General features: G+C 38.8%; 1 protein-coding gene across 1 annotated transcript in view; it reads left to right on the top strand.

Moving 5' to 3' along the window:
- PLD5 (phospholipase D family member 5) overlaps positions 1-22,873 on the top strand; it is a 157,483-nt gene that overhangs the window by 125,671 nt on the left and 8,939 nt on the right. The window contains exons 4-6 of the mRNA XM_006157204.3: positions 9,016-9,152; positions 16,173-16,341; positions 21,293-21,407. Of these exons, the coding sequence (XP_006157266.1) occupies positions 9,016-9,152; positions 16,173-16,341; positions 21,293-21,407 (421 nt within the window). The remainder of the gene's footprint in view (positions 1-9,015; positions 9,153-16,172; positions 16,342-21,292; positions 21,408-22,873) is intronic.

Raw genomic sequence — 22,873 nt, 5'->3', positions numbered from 1 at the left:
TTGCTTTTAGCAGAAGAATCCTCTAATGGGACAAATCTTTAGGAATCCCAGTGTATAAAATGGACAAAAGCAAGCCATTGTACTTGACTAGGGTTGGAAGGCAAAAGGTCCACCTAACAGGACAGGCTCCTTGCACAGCTCCCAACCTCTGACTTCCCTGAACACCACCTACTCATACTCCCTACCTCATATACCCTTTCCACCACTGCGCTGCCCACACCATAGCTAACCAGCAGTGTTACCAAGAATAGGCAATGTAAATATCTAGGGCCTGCAGTCCTAGACCTCAAACTTTAGAATATACACTCACAAATTAACTAGTGATTCTGTATAAAGTGAAGATTTATAGTCCCACCCCTACCCCTATCCACAGGATATAATCCACTATATCTGGGGCAAGACCTTAGAAGTTAGATTTTAATCAAGTTTCTGAATTAATCTTGATGTTCAGAGAAACTTCGACAAACTATGCTCCCAATTTAACATTGTTATTTCTCCCTTGATTGGAATAAGTGATTTTTAACTTATTTATATCACTAAAGAGCTTTTTGTCACTAAAGAGCATTTTCTTGAGGAGCGAACGATATCTTTTTTGACTATTCAAATAAAAACACAATCTGAAATTTTAGAAATATAACAACAGAAAGAAAAAAGGAAATTTTTTTGTCTTAACAGATTCACACAAATGTGAATAGCAGGGCTTATTTGATGAAGGCTTTTCATCAAATGGAGCTAAAGTTTTGTTTTTCCTCTATGCATAGAGCTCAAGAGCACATTAATGATTTGCACATTGCATACTAGCATATTTCATTCATTTTACTCACAAAATCATTTCATATACAACTTTTCATTTCATCTCAAGATGACCATATAAGGGATCAGCAGTTAGCGCTGGCTATGTCGCTGGACTCCCACGTAGTCGACCGCAGTTTGCGTCCTGGACCTAGTGGCTTAAAACTCACGCCGGGTGCATGTGCATGTGTGCCCAGGATCCCAAGAGGAGAACGGAGGAGAAGGGATTGCGACGTGGCCATCCCCCCTGGTGGGGTGATTTCTCGCTTTCTATCTCTCTGTCTCCCTGGCGAGCGCACGCGCCCTATGGCAAAAACCTCTCAAAAAGAAAATAATAATAAGATGACCATATAAGACCAGCTAGATAATATTGCCAATTTGTAGATAAGCACCAATAGGAAATTTGTCAAGAACTTTTAATCCAGATGGTATCAGAGTGGCATTATATCCCCAGGCAAAGGGGACTTGTTTGTCCAGATCAAGAAGAACAAATTGGAAGCGAGAAATAGGTGAATTAAAGAATTTGGGATAAGTGCAGGATTTTGAATTTACAACTTAAATCCTAGAAATTTATGGTTGTTGCCTAAATTTAAGATATGATCCTTAAAAAGGGAGGGTGTTCTCCTTTGTTGATTCTAAAGTTAATAAACAACAGAGAGAGGGGCTTTAGGCCTTTAGTTAAATATAAAGTGCAAAGTCTTTGTTGTATGCTAGGACAAATTTAGAAGTTGCTTTTGCATGTGGAAGGATGAGAGAGAGAGGGAGAGAGCGAGATGGCAGAGTGGATTCTACCTGGTAGGCCATGTTGGATCTGTCTCTCTCTTAACCACTATGCTATGTGGTTGACCCAAAAACTGATTTTCTATTAAAAAGTTTGCCACAAAATGAGTTACAAAACATTTCTTCAGTAAGTCTTATATATTTTTCCATTTCATTTGTTGTTTTGTTTCCTGTTTCCTATGAATAATAGCAAGCTTACCTATGAATTTCAATTCCACAGATACTTATTGAATACCATTTCTGAAAAGGTATAAAATCTTATGGTATAAAAATGTCATAAAATCATTGTTATTGGAATTAGTATAATTTAGCCAGAGTTCCATGGTCTCACATCTATTATAGCATTTGTCTTCTTCTTCTAACTGTTTATAACATCTTTCCCACTTTTTTATAAGACTGAATATCATACACAGTATTTCCATCATTAGTATTCCTAGTGTATCACTTGGTGCTCTCTATAAACAACAGTAAATGTTAGATTTGTTTCATTAGTTAATACTAAGGGGAAGTTCCAGAATGCATACAGTTTTATTAGTAATATATGTCAAACAAATGCCAAAACATGTATTTAAATTTGATATATGTGTTATAAAACAGTTAATTGTACTTTCATAAACTGACAGACCCAAGACTGAAGTGAACACACACAAAAAGAGTATCTGAAGACCTTAAGAAAATCATTCTCCAATTAGGTTTTAGATCATTGATAACATAGCATAGTTTAAAATAAAAATTATAATATAAGTATAGACCTCTACAAAGAAGACTATGAAAATCTTAAAAAAGAAATTGAAATGACACAAAAAAGTGGAAGGACATCCAGTGTTGGATGGAAGAATTCATGTAATCAAATGGCAATTTTACCCAAATTAATCTACATATTTAATGCAATGCCAATCAAATCACCAGAGGCATTCATTACAGATCTAGAAAAGACAATCATAGAATTTTCTGGAACCATCAAAGACCCCATATTGTCAAAGCAATCCTGCACAAGAAGAGTGGAGTAGGAGGCATCTCACTACCTAACCCCATAATATATTACAAAGCTGTGATCATCAAAACAGCATGGTATTGGCACAAAGACAGACATGTGGACCAATGGAATGGAATAGAGACCCCAGAAATAAACCTCCAAACATACAGCCAACTGGCTTTGGACAAAGTGTACTAGCCAATCCAACAGGAAAAGAAAAACCTCTTTGGCAAATGATGCTGGGAAAATCTAGGTATCCACTTGCAGAAAGATGAATTTGGACCCCTATCTCTCACCATTAACAAAAAATCAACTCAAAGTGGATCAAAGATATAAACCTAAGATCTCAAACTATAGAATTACTGGTGGAAAACTCTAGAGAAACTCTGGGAGACATTGAAGTAGGCAAAGACTTCTTAAATAAGACACCAAAGTGCAGGCAATAATCCAAAATTAGACAAGTGGAATTACTTCAGATTAAGAAGTTTATGCACGGCAAAAGACACAGTAATTATTGAGAATTAACAACCCTCAGAACAGGAGAATATTTTTGTAAACTATGCTTCAGATAAGGGACCAATAACCAGAATACACAGAGAATTCGAAGGGCTTACCAGTCCCCTCCCCAGTAAAAAGATCGACCCAATTAAAAGATGGGAAAATGAGCTGAACAAACTCTCTAAGGAAGACATATAAAAGCCAAAAAGCACAAGAAAAAATGCTCAACATCTCTCATCATAAGGGAGATGCAGACCAAAATCACAATGAGATACCACCTAACCCCAGTCAGAATGACTAAGATAAAAAAAAAAGATAAGTGCTGACAGGGGTATGCTGAAAGGAGAACCCTCCTACACTGTTGGTGGGATGTAAATTGGTTCATCCACTGTGGAGAATAATATGGAGGTTCCTCAAAGACCTAAAAATAGAACTACCATATGATCCAGCAATTCCACTGCTGGGTACCTACTTAAAGGATAGAAGAATGCTCAGTCAGAAAAATACTTGTACATATATGTTTACTGTGGCATGTTCACAATTGCTAAGACATGGAACCAACCCAAATGTCCACAAACAGATGACTGGATTGAAAATGTGTGGCACATGTACTCTACCGAATACTGTTCAGCCATAAAAAAAAAAAAAATTAAAAATTTTTTAAAAAAAAGATCATACTGTTCAGCCATAAAAAACAACAAGATCCTGGCATTTAATAGAAAGTAGACAAATATGAAAGATTTACTGCTAAGTGAAGCAAGCACAGCTATGAAAGAGAGACACTGTGTGTCTCTTCTTAACATACCGACTGTCCACATTCTATAGCAGAAACTGAAATATTAGATAATATGGAAGCTTGGAAAATGGTTAGGGATACTGGAGACAGTGTGGGAAGAGGGTGGGAGAAGGGGGAGAGTATGAGGAAAGAAATCAAGGAGAAAAACAGAGAGAAGACATTTATGGAACACCAAAATTAATGATTATCTGTTGATAATAACATGTATAGTATCCTCAACTGGACTGGTGTGAAGTGTCTTCATGTTGGGTAAATTCACTTTACAAGCTAAGTGATGTATAGTGATTGAATGTATAAAATAAATAAAAATAAAATGTTTAAAAATTATAGTAGAAAAAAGTATACATGGATTATTTCTAATTTTTTCATGGAACACAAAGAGGCACTCAGCTTAACTATGTGATTCTAGTAACGTGGGGCCAAATAGTCTAATTTTTTTCTTACTTTTCCTATTGAAATTAGGAAAGGTGGGAATGATAGTTGCCTGAGTTTCTATCTTGTAGATTTCTCTTTAGGGCCCTTATGATAATATATTTGCTTTCTAAGATAAATACTACTTAGCTAAAGGCCTGTTTTTATTTATCTAAGTACTAGACAGACTTCATTTCTTGTGGCTTACTTTTCAATATATTCACCCATCACTCACGTAAACATATATTTAGTGAGTGAGGGCAGACATTGCATAGAACCCAGTGTTACTGTGGGAAAATACCATATTTTAGAAGCTCCAGTGTATATTGTTAATTACGGTTTAACAGCTTTATTATGATATAATTTACATATCATACAACTCACCCTTTTTAAAAAAAGATTTGTTATTATCATTTTTTTAATTTGACCAGAAAGAGAGAGGGAAAGTAAGAAAGCAAGTCACCAGATCCAGGAATTAAACCGTAGTTGACTATGTGGGAGTCCAGTACCTCAACCTCCATGTCACCTGCCAGCCCCGCAACTCAACCTTTTAAAGTGTACAACCCAGTGGGTTTTAGTATAGTCACAGAGTTTTGCAAACATCTCCAGCATCAGATTTTCTTTGTTGTGAAGAAAAATCCCACACTCATTAACAGTTCCTCTCCATTTTCTCCTTCCCTCCATCCCTTTCCAACCACGAATCTAATTTCTCATATGGATTTGCTTTTTCTGGACAGTTTATTTAAATGGAATAATACAATAGATAAGCTTATTGACTGGTTTCTTTCAGCTAGCATAATGTTTGCCAGGTTTATCCATGTTGTAACATGGGTCAGTATTTTCTTAATTTCTTTTCATGGCAAAGGACCATTCCATTGTTTGGACATGCCACAATTTATTTATCCCTCTATCAGTTGGTGAAAATTTGGATACTTCTACTTTTCTAGTTATCATAAATAGTGAAGTTATGAACATTTATGTACAAGTTTTTATTTAAATACTTGTTTTTAATTATTTTGGGTTTATGTAGTAGTGGAATTACTGGGTAATATGGTAAATTATGTTAAACATCTTGAGAACCTGCCAAACTATTTTCTAAATTGACTGTACCATTTTACTGTCCCTCTAACAATACTTCTTCCTACATCCTTGCCATTTATTTTTCTGTCTTACTTAGTCTTCCTAGTCAGTGTGAATTAGCATTTAATTGTGGTTTTGTCTGTACCTTTTAATGTGCTTATTGGTCATTTGTATATATTGCTTGGAAAAATATCAATCTTTTGCCTATTTTTTAATTAAATTATTTTTTAATTGCATTGTAAGAATTTTTTATATATCCTGGGTACAAGTCCCTTAATAGATATGTGATTTGCAAATATTTTCTCCCTTTCCTTGTGTCATTTTTTTCATGTTTAATTACATTTTAATGTATATATTCTAGAAATAAAATATGAACTTTTTAAATGCCAGGAAATTACTACAAAATGAATCAGAAACCTGCTAACATTTCTATAAGGCAAATATTTAATGAGTATGCAAAATGAATTACTTGCATTTATGAAGATAAATTAATCTAAGAGAGAAATCTAGATTAACCCAGAAGTGAGGCGCCTAAAGAACTTCTGATTACTAAAAGATCATCACAAAACTAACTTGCTAAAGAGGAATTGTATTTTCATGCTCCTACTTTACTATGGAATAAAGAAATACATAGCATAATTCAGAAGGGCTAAGAGGGAAAGTCAATACCTTTCTTTCTAATCAAATGGTGAGAAATAAACTTCTGCCAGACTAGTAGATCACCCTTACATTGTTATCTATTAATTTATTCTTCAAGCTTTTTTTTTTTCTTTGAGAGGTTTTTGCTATAGGGCGTGTGTGCTCGCCAGACAGACAGAGAGAGACATAGAGACAGAAAGCAAGAAATCACCCCCTAGGGAGGATGGTCACGCCACAATCCCTTCTCCTCCATTCTCCTCTTGGGATCTTGGGCATGCACGCACACGCGCCTGGCGTGAGTTTTTTTTAAGCCACCACATCCAGGACTCAAACCGTGGTCGACTGCGTGGGAGTCCAGCGACATAGCCATTATGCTAACTGCTGGTCCCTCTTCAAACATTTTTTAAAAATTTATTTCTAATTTATTTCTGGGACAGAGTGACAGCACCCTTTACAATGTTTTGGTTGCATAATCAACCTCTTTAGCTTTCAGCCAACCCCACATCATCGTCACATGAACACCTGGTATATTTGGGAAAGTCTCTGGACTTGAACTGGAAACCCTCCCATATGGGATGACCTTATAGAGTGTTGTATTTCACTGCTATAATACCATCTGGCCCCGTGAACAAATATTGTTAAACCATTAGCATATCCAGGCACTGTATTTAAAAGTAGAATACCCTAGAACTTGCCTGGGACACAATGGTGCAGGAGGACTGCTACAAATAATCCTGCATTTTCTTAATAAACACATTGAGCATCTGCCATGTTCTAGACACTGTGTCAGACAACAGAAACAGGAAACAATAAGCCAGGTAAATGCTAATGAAGATCTATTTTGACATATATGTAAACGCCATAATGAAGCAACTTCAACCAAAAGTAGAGATTGGAGGTTAAAACTCTAACATTCATTTAGGAAGCACTTTCACATTTGTTCTACAAATAGTCATCGGGCATATAAAAAGTGCCTAGCACAAGGTTCAAGAGATATACTAGTTCACAAGCTAGTGGAGAAACACAGACAGAAGAATGCAAGACCATGTAACATGCACTAGAGTGAAGCTCCACAAAGCAGGGATGTTATCTCCATCACTCACGTCTACAAAGTGCCTAGACCAGAGCTTGGAGCATGTCAGGCACTTAGGAATATTTGCTGAGCAAATATTTGCAAGCAAGCACAGGAGAGGGACACAGAACCCAGCCAGGCAACAGCCAATCTCTTACTTGTATACCCAAATGACATAGGTTGGAGCAATAACACTCCAAAAAGGCAAGCCAGCAGGAAGGTGTGTTCTCATTATTAACCCCATTAGGATAAAGAGGCTCAAAAAATGTAAGGGTCATGCCAGATGTCTCAAGTTGTACATCCTAGAAGGTGGCCATTATCACCAAAACCCATGCTTGTTCCTCTAGATTGCAGGTACAGTATCCAACTTGTAAGATAATAGCAAATTTAAAGAAGGCCACCATGGGGACAAACAGTTGGCATAATGGCTATGTCGCTGGATTCCCATGTAGTCGACTGCAGTTCAAGTCCTGGACCCAATGGCTTAAACTCATGCCAGGCGTGTGTGCGTGCGTGCCCAAGATCCCGAGAGGAGAATGGAAGAGAAGGGATTGCAGCATGGCCATCCCCCCTGGGGGATGATTTCTCTCTTTCTGTCTCTCTGTCTCTCTCTGTCCTTCTGGCAAGCATACACACCCTATAGCAAAAATCTCTCCCCCTTCCCCCCCAAAAAAGGCCACCTTTAACTCCTTGCTAAAATTTGTTCCTCACTAAAAACAAAATGTAGTTTTGAATATGCAATAAAATTTGGGAAGTTCCTAATGAAAACAGATATTTGAACTTTTAGACACTTGATCAAAAGCATATCCTGCTTGTTACCAAGTGAGCTTTCTAGACAATGATCCCTGCAGAATGTATGATCTTCAATGCGCCTTTCTTACCCCTCTGCTCCTTTTGAATGGACACTTAGGCCCACAGCTTCATTGCATAAACCTCTAAGCTGGAGCGGGAATTCCTTCCAGTGCAGTGAAGAAAGCTCTTCCAGAATATGACTTGGTGAAGAGGGTCCCAATGGCTCAGTACTGTTTTTTATACCAGGCAGTTCCAGAAACCATTTGTTTAACCTTTTGGTACTAAGTGCCTCTTGTGTTATTTGTACTTCTACATTTGCCATAGTGTATGCTAGTCAGAGTAAGACAGGAACTATGAGAAACACTATTTTCAATCCTGTCTAGCAGAAAAGTAATGAGAAAACCAAAGTAAATCTTTTCCTTTCTATAGCAACTACATCTAAAGACACCATATTTTAAAGACGAAAACTGCTTAAAGCAACATGAGAAGAATACTTCAGCATAATTTGCCTCTTTTAATTTTGCTTGAATCTTTTGGAACATTCTTCTCTGATTCTGATTAACTTATGTGTCTCAATAACTCAGTATTTTTCCTATCTACTTATTGATGACCCTTGCTCAACAATAAACACATATTTCTTCCTGACTTGAAAGATTTGGAGCAAGAAGAAAAAAGAATTAAAAAGAAACAAGATTTTTAGATGTTTGTGTCTTGAACATTTGCATGATCCTATAACCTTTCAAAGGAAATGAGTTCTGGTGTAAATACTTGCTCTGTGTGTGCACATGTGTGTGTGTGGTTAAGTCACTGGACTCCCACATGGTCAACCACAGTTCAAGTCCTGGACCTGATAGCTTGCTTTCTTGCTTTCCTTCTCTCTCTCTGGTCAAATAAAAAATTATAAATAAAATTAAATAAGTAAAATAATTCTATTTTTTTAAAGTAAAAGGCCTAAAACAGATTTAAAAGGCAGAACTTGAGATTTAGTCCACCATACCTTGATCTCTACATTCCTCAACTTTGATATGACTGAAAATATCACTGTCTAATCTGATCAAGACTAGAAAGTAGATTTATAAAAAAAATTATAAGCCAAGATCTTTTAAAACAAAGAAAGGAAAAACATCTCCAGACACCAAAATTTAATACTCTAAAAGTTTGTTTTTTGTATCTTCACAGAATTCCCCTAAACTCTTTTGCCCTAAAAACAGAAGCTTTGACATAGACGCCATCTACAGCGTGATCGATGACGCCAAGCAGTACGTGTACATCGCGGTCACCGACTACCTGCCGATCTCCAGCACAAGCACCAAAAGGTCAGTTGGACCTCAGTCTCCAGGGTCTGGCACTAAACTGAAGACCAGAGGAAAAACCAACCAAGACACTGAGATGTCATCAGGTTTCCTCAGGAAGATCACACTATCCCCTCTCCTGTGTGCATTTGCAATTTACTCATGATGCGTTTGTTTTCTAAATGGGTCCATTCTTTTTTTTTTTTTTTTTTGGAGAGGTTTTCGCTATAGGGCGCATGCGCTTGCCAGACAGACAGAGAGAGACACAGAGACAGAAAGTGAGAAATCACCCCCCCGGGGGGATGGTCACGCCGCAATCCCCTCTCCTCCGTTCTCCTCTCGGGATCTCGGGCACGCACACACGCACACACACGCACCCGGCGTGAGTTTTAAGCCACTGGGTCCGGACTTGAACCAAGGTCGACTACATGGGAGTCCAGCGACATAGCCATTATGCTAACTGCTGGTTCTCTAAATGGGTCCATTCTAAGAGCTAAAGGTCATACTTTACAGACGTGCCTCCGCATTTTACATGACAGGCATAGAGAGTAACTTAACAAAGAAGGTCTGGTCCAGATCCAGTGACACCACAGAAGTGTGATGCTCTTTAATGCTAATGCCACATGGGGAGATCCCAGGTTCACATCCAGAGGTCACCTTGTACTTCCTGGGTATATGCACGTGTGCCTGTAAAGCTGGCTGGGTGTAGATCACACCATGAAGACCCAGTTGGTGGTACTCATCTTTCCCTCTGTTTCCCTTCTCTCATGAAAGAAGCTTTTTTTTTTTTTTTTTTTTAAAAAGGGCAGTTCTCAATTTGAAAATTATTCTTAAAAAATAAAATTATATTTGACGGACCAGCAGTTAGCATAATGGTTATGTCGCTGGACTCCCATGTAGTCGACCGTGATTCGAGTCCCAGATCCAGTGGCTTAAACTCATGCCGGGCGCGTGTGTGTACATGCCCAAGATCCCGAGAGGAGAATAGAGGAGAAGGGATTGTAGCGTGGCCATCCCTCCTGGGGGGTGATTTCTCACTTTCTGTCTCTGTGTCTCTCTCTGTCTGTCTGGCGAGCACACACACCCTATAGCAAAAACCTCTCCAAAACAAAAGAAAAAGAAATAAAAAATAAAATTATATTTGAAAATGATGAATGGGGATGTGTCCAGACATTATACTGAAGCCAAGTAAGTCTTATAAGATTTTCTTCAAAAAAAGTATCACTTTTTTGTATTTACAGCAATTTTCATTATGTTAAAATGTTCATAATACCTTCTCAATGGAAGAGAAGGGAACTTAATATATATATGATCTCAATCCATCCATCCCTTTTTCTGAGAAAGAGAACATGTTAAAATGAAGTTCTGGGGACCAGTAGGTGGCATAATGGTTATATCACTGTACTCCCACGTAGTCGACTGCGGTTCAAGTCCCAGATCCAGCAGCCTGAAACTCATGCCAGACACGTGTGCATGTGTGCTCAAAAAATCCCAAGAGGAGACTGGAGGAGAAGGGATTGTAGTGTGACCATCCCCCTGGGGATGATTTCTTGTTTTCTTTCTCTCTGGCAAAAATCTCTCAAGAAAAAAGAAAAGAAAATGAAGTTCTCAATAATTCATCATTGTTTAAGCATACAAATATTTGGAATAAATTTAGTGGTAAAATTTATGGCAGAATCTTTGGGAAGTCATTACATAAATGAATAGCCATGCCTAGATATTCTCACTTCTGTTTTCTTGCTGGAACTATAGAGATTTGGGTACTTGTCAATGTTTTGAATAATTTAATCTAGGAGATGTTTTAAAAGTATTTCTAAGATTGCAATCTGAGACCTTTTTAATTTGGAAAATCATACTTTCAAAATAATCATTTACTGAGGCTAAATGATTAAGTGTTCCCTATATTGCTTGAATATTTTTCACACTTCCAAACCTACCTATGCATAATATTCAACTTCTATATGCAGAACTGCATAAAACATTTCTTCCAGAAAATTATTGCCTCTGATGACATTAGTAAAAAAGTATTTTAAACTGAAAGATTCACATTATAAACATTTTTACTTTAAAATTGTGCATCCTTTAAATACTCATGAGTTTTTCCATGTACTTTCACATCTTTTCTATACCTTCTTTTATGTTTCTGTCATTTGTTGTTTATTTGTTTTTAGATTTAATTTTAGACTTCAGCCTCGCTTTGGGAAAATTCTGAAACAGAACAGATTTTGCTTGATTTTCCTGTTATTCAGAAAAAGGAAAAGTCATGTTTAGGGCTTGCATGCTAGGATGGCATAATAATTTCTCAAGATTGATTAAACCTTTATTCCATGAAGTACCATGAACAAAATTGGGATTCCTTATAGTCAAGGACAAAATAATTAGTATGGTATCTTAAAATCTTTCAAAAAAAAAAACTGAATTTTTCTTTCTTTTTTTTTGGAGGGGAGGGGAGAGGTTTTTGCCATACGGCTCGTGTGCTTCCCAGAGAGACAGAAAGCGAGAAATCACCCCCCAGCGGAGATGGCCACGCCACAATCCCTTCTCCTCCATTCTCCTGTCAGGATCTTGAGCACGCACATGTACCTGGTGTGAGTTTTAAGCCACCGGGTCCGGGACACAAACTGCGGTCGACTACGTGGGAATCTAGCGACATAGGCATTATGCTAACTGCTAGTCCCAAAAACTGAAAGAATTTTAAGGAACTGAGACTCACCTGAAATTTTTCATTTTGGTTATTAGTCTACCGTTTAGCAATTATTTAAAGAGGACTTCTTTTATTGTATATTTAAATTTTCAAACCTGTAAAGGTCTTTAGCTTTCTACATGAAGGGTTAAAGAGACATAAGTTGTTCAAACACCCAGGTCATAATTAAATTCTTCTCAGTCATATGAATAAGAAAAAAATTTTTAAGCCCTACTGCTTCATAATCCTGGAAAAGTTTTTCTGAGGTGAATTTAACTTTTTTTTTTAATGTTTTCTGCTCAGGGATTTTAAAATTTGTTTGTTTTTTATTGTCAGAGGGTATGTGCACTTGCCAAAGAGAGAGAGAGAGAAGAGAGCGAGAGAGTGAGCGCACCCTAGTGGGGCATGATCACACTGCAATCTCTTTTCCTCCATTTCTCCATCCCGTCAGGATTTTGAGCATACGCACACATGAACTACATCAAACTGAGGCCAGCCATGTGCAATCCAGCTTTCCATCCACAGTGCATAACCACTGTATTATCAAGACAGCTGGAATTTAAGTTAAATTAACATACTATCAATTATCGAGATAGCCTGAATTTAAGTTAAATTAACATACTATCAATTTTTGGTATGATATTAGAATTTCTTAGAGACTTGACTTTACACTACACTGCCAAACACTCAAATGAAGAGGAAAAATAAATTTATATACTCCAAAATTAGAAACGGCTGATAGCATAAAAAAAAAAAAAAAGGCACATCATGGGAACCAGAAGTTAGCGTAATGGCTATGTCACTGGACTCCCATGTAGTCGACCGCGGTTCGTGTCCCTGACTCGGTGGCTTAGAACTCACACTGGGCGCGTGTGCATGCGTGCCCAAGATCCCAAGAGGAGAATGGAGGAGAAGGGATTGTGGCATGACCATCCCTCCTGGGGGGTGATTTCTCGCTTTCTGTCTTTATGTCTCTCTCTCTCTGTCTGGCGAGCGCACGCGCCCTATAGTGAAAACCTCTCCAAAAAAAAAATAAATAAATAAAGGCACATCACTTAGCAATCATGTTAGAAGTAACTTCTACTTTTCAAGATAATAGGACATGAATGGAACAATGATATATGACTAAATAAATTCTGCAGTAAAAGCAAGCAGAAGCCAGGGGCCAATAGATGGCATAGTGGTTATGTCACTGGATTCCCACATGGCTGACTGCAGTTTGAGTCCTGGACCAGGTAGCTTGAAAATCACGGGGTGTGGAGACCAGCAGTTAGCGTAATGGCTATGTCACTGGACTCCCACGTAGTCAACCGCAGTTCACGTCCCAGACCCGGTGGCTTAAAAACTCATGCCGGGCACATGTGCTTGTGTGCCCAAGATCCCGAGAGGAGAATGGAGGAGATGGGATTGCAGCATGGCCATCCACCCGGGGGGTGATTTCTCGCTTTCTGTCTCTCTGTCCTCTCTCTGTCTGGCGAGCGCATGCACCCTATAACAAAAACCTCTTAAAAAAAAAAAAAAGAAAGAAAGAAAGAAAGAGAGAAAATCACAGTGTGTGTGTGTGTGTGTGTACACGTGCATGTGTCCAAGATCCCAGAAGAAGGAGGAGAAGGAATTGCAGCATGGCTATCCCCCCTGGTGGGTGGGAATTTCTTACTTCCCCTCTTAACATCTCTTTCTCTCCAGTCCATGAACCCTACAGCAAAACCTCTTTTAAAAAGAATAAATAATCAGGGACCAGCAGTTAGTGTAATGTCTATGTTGCTGGACTCCCATGTGGTCGATCGCGGTTCACGTCCCGGACCCGGTGGCTTAAAATTCACGCCAGGCGCGTGTGTGTGCGTGCCCAAGATCCCGAGAGGAGAATGGAGGAGAAGGGATTGTGGCGTGGCCATCCCCCCGGGGGGGTGATTTCTCGCTTTCTATCTCTCTGTCTCTCTCTGTCTGTCTGGCGAGCACACGTGCCCTATAGCAAAAATAAAAAATAAAAAACTCTCCAAAAAATAAATAAATAAATAATCAGAAGCCTATTTTACTTCTTTCTCATTTACCAATCAAACTTTCTTTAAATAATTCACTTAGATGTCAGTTTGGGGTTGTTCATTATGTCTTCAGTCACGTGTAATACTTCTTTCAGTATTATTTATGAAAAGTTAATAAATGTAGCATGATTTATCTTTAGAGCATTCATATTTTTCATTTATGTATTCATTCAGCAAATATTTCAGGAGCACTGTGTCCTAGTGATTAAAATATGAACAGTGAACAGTCCCAGGACTTCCATTTCATAGGGGTAAATAGACACAGAAGAATAGATGATTAGAGACCATGGTGTGAATAAACCATAGACACATACACAGAATACCACAGAGGTCAGCAAGAGGGCACCCTTGATAGTTCCAGGGTTAGAGGATGCTTATTGGAAAAGGTGTTATCTCAATTACAATTCAAATAGTAAGAAAATTTTCAGAAAAGGGTGGGAAAGGGCATGCATTTTCCAGGTAGAAAAGGTAGCATGAGCAAGGCTTCAGATGGAGAAACATAGCCTGGCAGGTGCCAGGATCTGTGACAAGTTGAGTGCTGGACCATAGAGCCCAAATGGTAAGAGATTAAACTGGACAGAGGACAAGGACCAGGAATGGGAGAACCAGACTACTGGAGCATCTCATGACTTTGGAAAGCCTCCACTATTTTGTTTGTTTGTTTGTTGCTTGTTTATTTGTTTTTTAGAGGTTTTTGCCTTAGGGGCATGCACTTGCCAGAAAGAGAGAGGGGGAGAGAAAAACAGAGGGAGAGAGACAGGAAATGAAAGGGAAAGTGAAAAATCCCCCAGGGTGAATGGCCACACTACAATCCCTTCTCTTCCATTTTCTTCCTGGGATCTTGGGCACGCGCCCACATGCACTTGGTGTGAATTTAAAGTCCAAAACTCTAACCATGGTCATGTGGGAGTCCAGCAAAATAACCCCTACTGGCCCCAATTCCATTGTGTTTTAATCAAAGGCGTAACATGGACAGATCTGCTTTCAAATAGATTACTTTGGTGATTATGAGGAATGTACTTGTCAGCAATGCTAAGACTGGAAACAGAGACACCAATCTGCAGCAGAAGGCTGAGATGATTTTTCAGCTTTGCTGCTATAGAACTAAGAATTACAGCACCAATTCAGGATTTAGATTTTGCCAAGAGTGACAAGAAGGTAGAGGGGCAAATGTCCTGCAAGTGATAAGAGCTGGTCCTGGTGGGCAAAGGAGACCCAGAGGAGTTGATGGAGCTGGCAAATTGGAGGGATTTTGGATCCATAGTTGACACAGGATGAAGGAGCCGATATAGTGAGATTAAGAGACTAGAATACCTAAAGGGCAGGAAGCTGCCGTCAGGGTCAAAGAGGAGAGCTTTGGAGGAGCAATGATCATGACACTGACAGGCTAAGATATTGCATAATATATCATTAGTCCAAACAGTGAATTGGCTCAGAACTAGGGCCAGCTTTGAATGAATAAACAATCTATAAATGAGCTGAGGGGAGGCGGATTGATTTAAGGCTTGGTTCTTAAAATAGTAAAGTTTCTTGTTTCATTAAATATGGGAATTAAGCAACAGCTCTGAAAGTGACATTGTGTGTTGGGAGTGGGAGGCCTTCCCCACGTTCTAAACCAAATGGCCATATTCTGGTAGAAAATGTGTGGCAGAATTTTAGGAGAAGCAGGGCTTTAAGAAAGAATCAGACTTTCATTAAGGTTAAGAGTTAAGGATTCAGGAAAGAGGTTGAGCTTTTTTTAGGGAAACTGCCTGATGGAGGATTCAAGGTGTCCAGTAGAAAAGGTGAGAATCAGGGGAAACATGGGTAGCTTGATCAAGAGCGCACGTGCCCTATGGCAAAAACCTCTCAAAAAAAAAAAAAAAAGAAAGAGAGAGAGACTAGATGCTCCAGTGCCTGATGATGAAATTGAAAAAAGAAAGTTCATATACTCTTCTAATGACTATACATACATGTGTAGAGGTATGTTTACCTTCTGTAAAAGTCTGAACTCTTTAGTCATAGCAAAATCAAATGGCTATATATCCAGCTTCCTGTATTTTTTATTTTAAAAAAAAGACATTTATAACCTGCAAAAAAAGTAAGGTTGGAGAGAAGAGAAGGGAGGGAAAGGAAAGAAGAAAGAAAAAGAGGAAGGGCAAAGAGAGAAAGAAAGAGTGCATAATCCATAAGGCTTGTATTTTTCCAATCTAACTTACAGGTTATTTGTATATTACACAATAAAGTAAATATCAGAGTAATATCAATGTTCTCTGTTATCCAAGAAATTTCTTTCTAAAAATTAGCATATTTTTACCTATATGGATATTGTTTCCACAGGACTTACTGGCCAGACTTGGATGGGAAAATAAGAGAAGCATTAGTTTTGCGGAGTGTTAAAGTTCGACTCCTGATAAGCTTCTGGAAAGAAACAGATCCCCTCACATTTAACTTTATTTCGTCACTTAAAGCTATTTGCACTGAAATAGCCAACTGCAGTTTGAAAGTTGTAAGTATTATATTGATTGCATTACTAAATACAGGCTATTCCCTTTGTTTATCCATGAGCATACGCATACATGTAAACTTCCAATAAGAACCAGGATAACCATCTTCAATAGACAAAATAAGTTTTCCAGTTTATTTTCTATTAACTTCTAGTTGCACTTGGCTTTTCAAACCCTTTGACATACTACACTTCTGGTCTATCTATTCTCTTTTACTTCTATTTGCAAACCAGCCAATACTTCCACAAGCTTATTTCCTTTACCCATTTGAAAGCACAAATAACAACCAACACTCAGGATGAACATTTGTTTTCTAATCCCTGTAGCCAAAGCCCTATAAGTCAAAGGTTCAGTGATACCTTGCTTTTCTTCCAAATACATGCAGGTTCTGGTTTTATCAGGTATTTTCCCATCGTACAACACAGGGCTTCCTCTGTCCACCCTACGGTACCAGTGCACGCTGCTCGTTGAGTAAAACAACACTACATTATTTTATTTAAGTTTTTGTTGCTGTTGTGGCAGCACCACTTCCCATTGCCTGGACATGGGTGTTAATATTTTTTCAACAAATGAAAGAATTTGTTATATTTACGAGTATGTACAATTAGCTGGCATTGAATTTAATGTTTTATATTTATTATTTAATAGTCACATTTACACTGAAGCAGGACATTTTCTTACTTTAAAGACATAGGAACTGAAGCTTAGAGGTTAAATAACCTGTCCCAGGGACACTAGTTAGTAGTAGAGCAAGTTGGACCGGCAAATGGCAGAATGGTTACATCACTGGACTCCCAGGTGGCTAACTGCAGCTTGAGTCCTGGACTCAGTGACTTCACACTCATGCCAGGTGCGTGTGCATGCATGCTCAAAATCCCTAGAGGAGAATGGAGGAGAAGGGATTGCAGCATGGGGTGATTTCTTGCTTTCTATCTCTCTGTCTCCAGCAAGCAGAAGCAACCTATAGCAAAAACCTCTCAAAAAAAAAAAAAAAAAAAAAAGTTAAAAGTGGAGCAAGACTCAAGACTCACACATGTCTTTAACTTCAGAGCCTAAACTCTTACATTGCCATCTCTGACCTCTACATGAGTATAGTTACTTCTGTAACTTTAATAATTACAAAAGTTCTTCAATAGTTATAAAAATTCCTTTTTGGTCATTCTGATCTATATTTTAAAACATCATATACTAAATCTGTTCAAAGATGTGAGAAGCTACATATCTGACTTAAATCCCTAAGTACCAACAAAAGTGTCAGAATCAATGTATTTAGCTAATTCATGCCAATAAAATATTTTAAAATCTCTTTTCTTTTTTTTTATTTTTTTGTTGTGAGGTTTTTGCCATAGGGCACGTACACTCACCAGAAAGACAGAGAGACAGAGAGACAGAAAGTGAGAAATCACCCCCCAGGGGGGATGGCCACGCCACAATCCCTTCTCCTCCAGTCTCCTCTCAGGATCTTGGGCACGCATGCACACACGCCCGGCATGAGTTTAAGTCACCGGGTCCGGGACTCCAACCACGGTCAACTACATGGGAGTCCAGTAACATAGCCATTACACTAACTGCTGGTCCCAAAATTTATTTTCTTGAAATTAATAATTTCAATACATAAAACTTCAGAATTTACTGCAAATCTTTTATCTTTTTAAGAGAGATTTTTGCTATAATGGGTATGTACTCATCAGAGAGACAGAAAGTGAGAAATCGCCCCCCAGAGGGGATGGCCACACCACAGTCCCTTCTCCTTCATTCTCCTCTCAGGATTTTAGGCATGTATGCAAATGCACCTGGCTTAAGTTTTAAGCTGCCGGGTCCAGGACTCGAACGAACTGTGGTCGACTTTGTGGGAGAGTCCAGAGACATAACCATTAGACCATCTGCTAGTCCCTACTGTAAATTTTTAAAAAGTAGTGCTTCTCACATGTATTTCCATATTAACCTCTCTGAAGGTCTGGTAACAACAATAGAAAATAAAAATTCTTATCTCTATTTTACTAATTTTTGTAAATTGAGGCAAGCATGTACATGTGTGTAAGTTCACAAGTCAGATTAAGTGTTGGTAATAAAAACATGACTATGATTGCTATCTCAGATCTGTTTTCCAGGGCATATTTGAAAACAAATAAAATAGCCAGGAGTTGGATCAAGGCACCAACTTACATTTTGCATCAATTACTGGGGATCAGAGAAGAAATGGGAAGACAGGAAGAGACACAGGAGAATAGAATCTGACTGTAGTCAGACTACCTTTCAATCGTCAGGAGAACTTGGGATTGCTTCAGCTCAGACATTGAATTTTCTAGGGTGTATTTTCTGAGTAATATAAGTGGTAACATGGAGCTTTAGGGAAAACCAAGTGAGACAAAGAACAGGAGTCTGCCTGGCCATTTTATTCCCAGTGTCTAGCATGGTACCTGGCTCAAAGTAGTCAAAGACATGATGAATGAGTGGATGCATGAATGAAGTCAAAGAAGGGAGTTAGACAAGGCAGAGTGATAGGAAAGGTTCTATAAGCCAGGGAGGGGAGGGAGAAAGGTCCAGAACAATCCTGGAGTCCAAGACTTGGTTAGCTATTTTCTGTGGGGTGCGTGGCAAAGTGAAGTCATGTATGGCGAAGTGAAATCACGCACCCCTGAAGTCAGTGTACCTACAGACAGAGCAGTGCCACAGTCAGACTCACAGGTCTAGCAGGAGAAGAGAGCAGAATACCTGGGGCCTTTGGCACATCATCTGGTGTGTTTTTTCCTATCTCCTCTTTTAATTTCCCTTTAGGTCAGCTCTTGGGTCCCTGCCCACCCACTGCTTCCTGACACCACAGTACACCTGCCACTAAGGCACCAGCAGTTGAAATCTCCAGGGTGTGAAAAGTTAAGTGCTCTCATTTCAGACTTGCAAGAAAATGCAAGAAATTAGAATTCATCATTTTAATCTCTAGAGTACTTCATCTTTTAGAGCACAGATGGTCACGTTTCTTGAGTAAAACAAACATTAATAGCTCATTGCTGACCATTTAATAAAACAGAGGTCATACATTTCTGTATGAAAGACAAACCTAAATTAGAAAGAAGTTTATGGCCCCAACATCTAGACCACAGATGGGTGGTGAGCTCTTCCAAGGAAAGTGGGCATGGGATTTTGCATTCAGAATGTCTTTAGGAGTCTCAAAACACTAATGAAACAGATGGTCCAGGAACCAGGCAGGGAAACTCTGTCCTTAGAGGAAGGCCACCTCCAACCCTGGCTCTGATATAAATAGGGGCTCATAGAGACGTTGACTCAAAAGATTGTCCTAATTGAATCAGTTGTTATTTTTAATAAACTAACAAATCGCTTCTGAAATGCCTTTGCTGTCTCCTACAGTATGTTAAGTATCTGATAATGTCAGTGAATAAAGATCTGATTTCTTCCGTCATTTCAGTCCCCCAGATAAAACTTATTCTTCGATTGTCAAGAGTCAGTGGGTTCTCTCTGAAACCTCAAGCTATGACTTCATCCTTGACCTAACTGAGGATGTGTATACACACACACACACACACACACACACACACACACACACACACACATATATTTCTTATCTATTCTGATTTAATGATAACGTCTTTCTTGAAAGGAAAGGGTCAGATGTGTGGATGAGCATTGTTGTAGAATGTCTAAGTGAGGTGACTGCCGGCTGTTGCTGAGTGAACATGCTCTGAATGACTTACGAGCATTCACAGGTTATTAAGTTAGTCTAAAGAGTCCATAAACCCACACCATTTTTGCAAAAGACAGGACATAAGGGGGGAACAAAGATGATCTAAGTAGGATTACCTATAACCGCGGTGATATAGCCCCGAGAGAATGTTCCTCTATATTGTGGAATAGACTGTTTTTGGAAACGAGCTTTTGGCCAGCATAACATGGATCTCAAGGATTTTACAAAATAGCTGAATAGAATTTCCAAAGCTGGCATGGACCTTAGTAGTCACCGTTTTTTGTCACTCCTCTTACACCCTGGAGAAAGAAGTCCAACTCTCGGTATTTCCCCAAACCACATTTGAACACTTACAGTTTTAAAACTATAGGTATCATTTTGTAAACATTGCATTTTTTTCTCTGCCTCTTCTTTCCCTCACACAGACAATTCCACAGCTATGTGACATTCCATACAGATCCTACACAGTTCTGAAAACATTCATCATTTTCCCATGCAGAAACCTGAGACCTTCACCTTTTGAATGGTATCGCCTTATGAGCCCAGTTACCATTTAAGCCTCATCTAAGCCTTTAGCAAATTCAGCCAACCTTTGAGGCACAGACCTAGCCAACCCTGGTGTCAGCCCCTCTTCTAGCTCCCTCATTCCTGGCCTTGGATGATATAAAATACAGCTTTTTAATTTTTTTCATTAATGTTGAAATCTCAGGATTCGTGATGTGAAGTTGTGATTGCTTTTGAGTTGCCTATTAAAAGAACTTGTAGACTTAGGTGTTTAGATGGAAAGTATTTGTTCTTCTGACAAAATCTTTTTTGACCTTTGCATATCCCCAGTTTAATCAGCTAGTCATTGACATAATGTATGCAACACGTACGAATATTCATTCAGTTCATTGGCATGCTTGACAGAAGGCATGCTGAGGCATGCTTCAAATGCCAGTGCACCCTGATGAATAAGACAATGAGAATTAAACAACCTTCTGGCCCTCACCCTGTTGAAAGAATGAATTTTGTGTTCATTTTCTGGCTTAGAAGTATTAATTATAGTCCTAGTTGAGCATGCTAATTTTCTTTCTTGTGGCATATATAGATAGGAGAACAAAAATAGCTTTATCTATATGAAAGAGCAAGACGGTGGTTTTTAATAACCCAATATGAGATCTATTGTTGATATTTGGATAATATACTCTATTGTGCCCTTGAACAAGACCCAAAATGTTCTCTATTCACCTGCCTTTTTTTTTGTCTTACAGAAATTTTTTGATCTGGAAAGAGAGAATGCTTGTGCTACAAAAGAACAAAAGAATCACACCTTTCCAAGATTAAATCGCAACAAATACATGGTGACAGATGGAGCAGCCTACATTGGTAGGTGTCAGGGCTGTCAGGCTCCCCAGGGGATGACCTAGGTAGCTATGTTCCTTTGGTACCTATGGCAAGAAGCAGCACCCCAGGAGCCACTGCTATAGATGAGGGGATCTTAATGTCAGAGAACAGGAGCGTGAGAGAAAAGAGCTCTTTGACCAAACATCATGTCCTGATTCACACACTAGGAAACCATATAAGATGCCCTCTCTTAAAAGCTCTTCAGAAATTCTCTAGTTCGATTTGCCTCATCTTATAACTGAGAAGGTAAATGGCTCACCAAAGGTATATTCTGACTCTGGAACAAGACAGTGCTGACTTGCCTCCCTCCAGCACCACCGGCCAGCCTGTCATGTAATAGGGAGGTAGACATTATAGTTGTTCAGGACTAAAACTAACACTGCCTGGCAAGAATTCCGTCCTTGTTATTATCTAAATATCTTGACTTTGGACTATTTTTTTTTTGGAGAGTTTTTTGCTATAGGGCACATGCCTCACCAGACAGAGACACAGAGACAGAAAGTGAGAAATCACTCCCAGGGGGGATGGTCACGCCACAATCCCTTCTCCTCCATTCTCCTCTCGGGATCTTGGGCACACACACACACACGCCCGGGGTGAGTTTTAAGCCACCGGGTCCAGGACATGAACCACAGTCGACTACATGAGAGTCCAGCGACATAGCTATTACGCTACCTGCTGGTCCCGACTTTGGACTATTTACATGAACTCTCTAAACCTTAGTTTTCACATCTACAAAATGAGGATATTAACAATTTCTATTTAATTAGGTGAAGTTGATTTATTTATTATAAGCCAGAGGGTATGTGTACTCACCAGAGAGAGAAAGAGAAAGCACCCCCACCAGTGGGGTGTGGTCATGCCACAATCCCTTCTCCATTACTCCATCCTGATGGGATTTTAGATGTGTTTTGGAAGCTGCCAAGGTTGGACTGAAATCATGGTCAGCCATGCAGGTTCTAGCTCCCTTAACTACTCAGCCACAAGACCAGCCCTTCATTAGGTGAAGTTTAACTGGGATGATATATGCAAAGTCACCAAACATACAGATAGCCCCTTATTATTATTAGCCATTATTATTATGATGGTGATGATGTAATAGAGCTCCAAAAGCAAAAACCATTATATACTTGTAAAATTATTCACTAATATCTCAAATTCACTCTAATTTTCCGTGATGTGCATGAATCGAGGTAACCCCTTAATTCAAACCATTACCATTACAACAGAGTTAAAATTATCTATAAAAAGAAAGTTTGTAAATCTAAAAATAGTAGCAGTTTTTACATTGTACCGATGAAGTAGCAGTCACAGCAGAAGAGAAAAACATGTTTGTGGAATGTAGGAGTACAGAATCTGTATCCTTTTCTTTTTGCTGTTGTTGTTCCAAACTCAGTGCTTTGTAAAGCACTTGATTGTACTTATATGATCCTCTTAGCAATATTGCC

This window comes from Tupaia chinensis, unplaced genomic scaffold (genome assembly GCF_000334495.1).
Source record: "Tupaia chinensis unplaced genomic scaffold, TupChi_1.0 Scaffold000532_1, whole genome shotgun sequence".
Classification (NCBI taxonomy): Eukaryota; Metazoa; Chordata; class Mammalia; order Scandentia; family Tupaiidae; genus Tupaia; species Tupaia belangeri.
The sequence above is the reverse complement of the archived record's forward strand: the minus strand, read 5'-3'. Positions and strand labels throughout refer to the sequence as shown.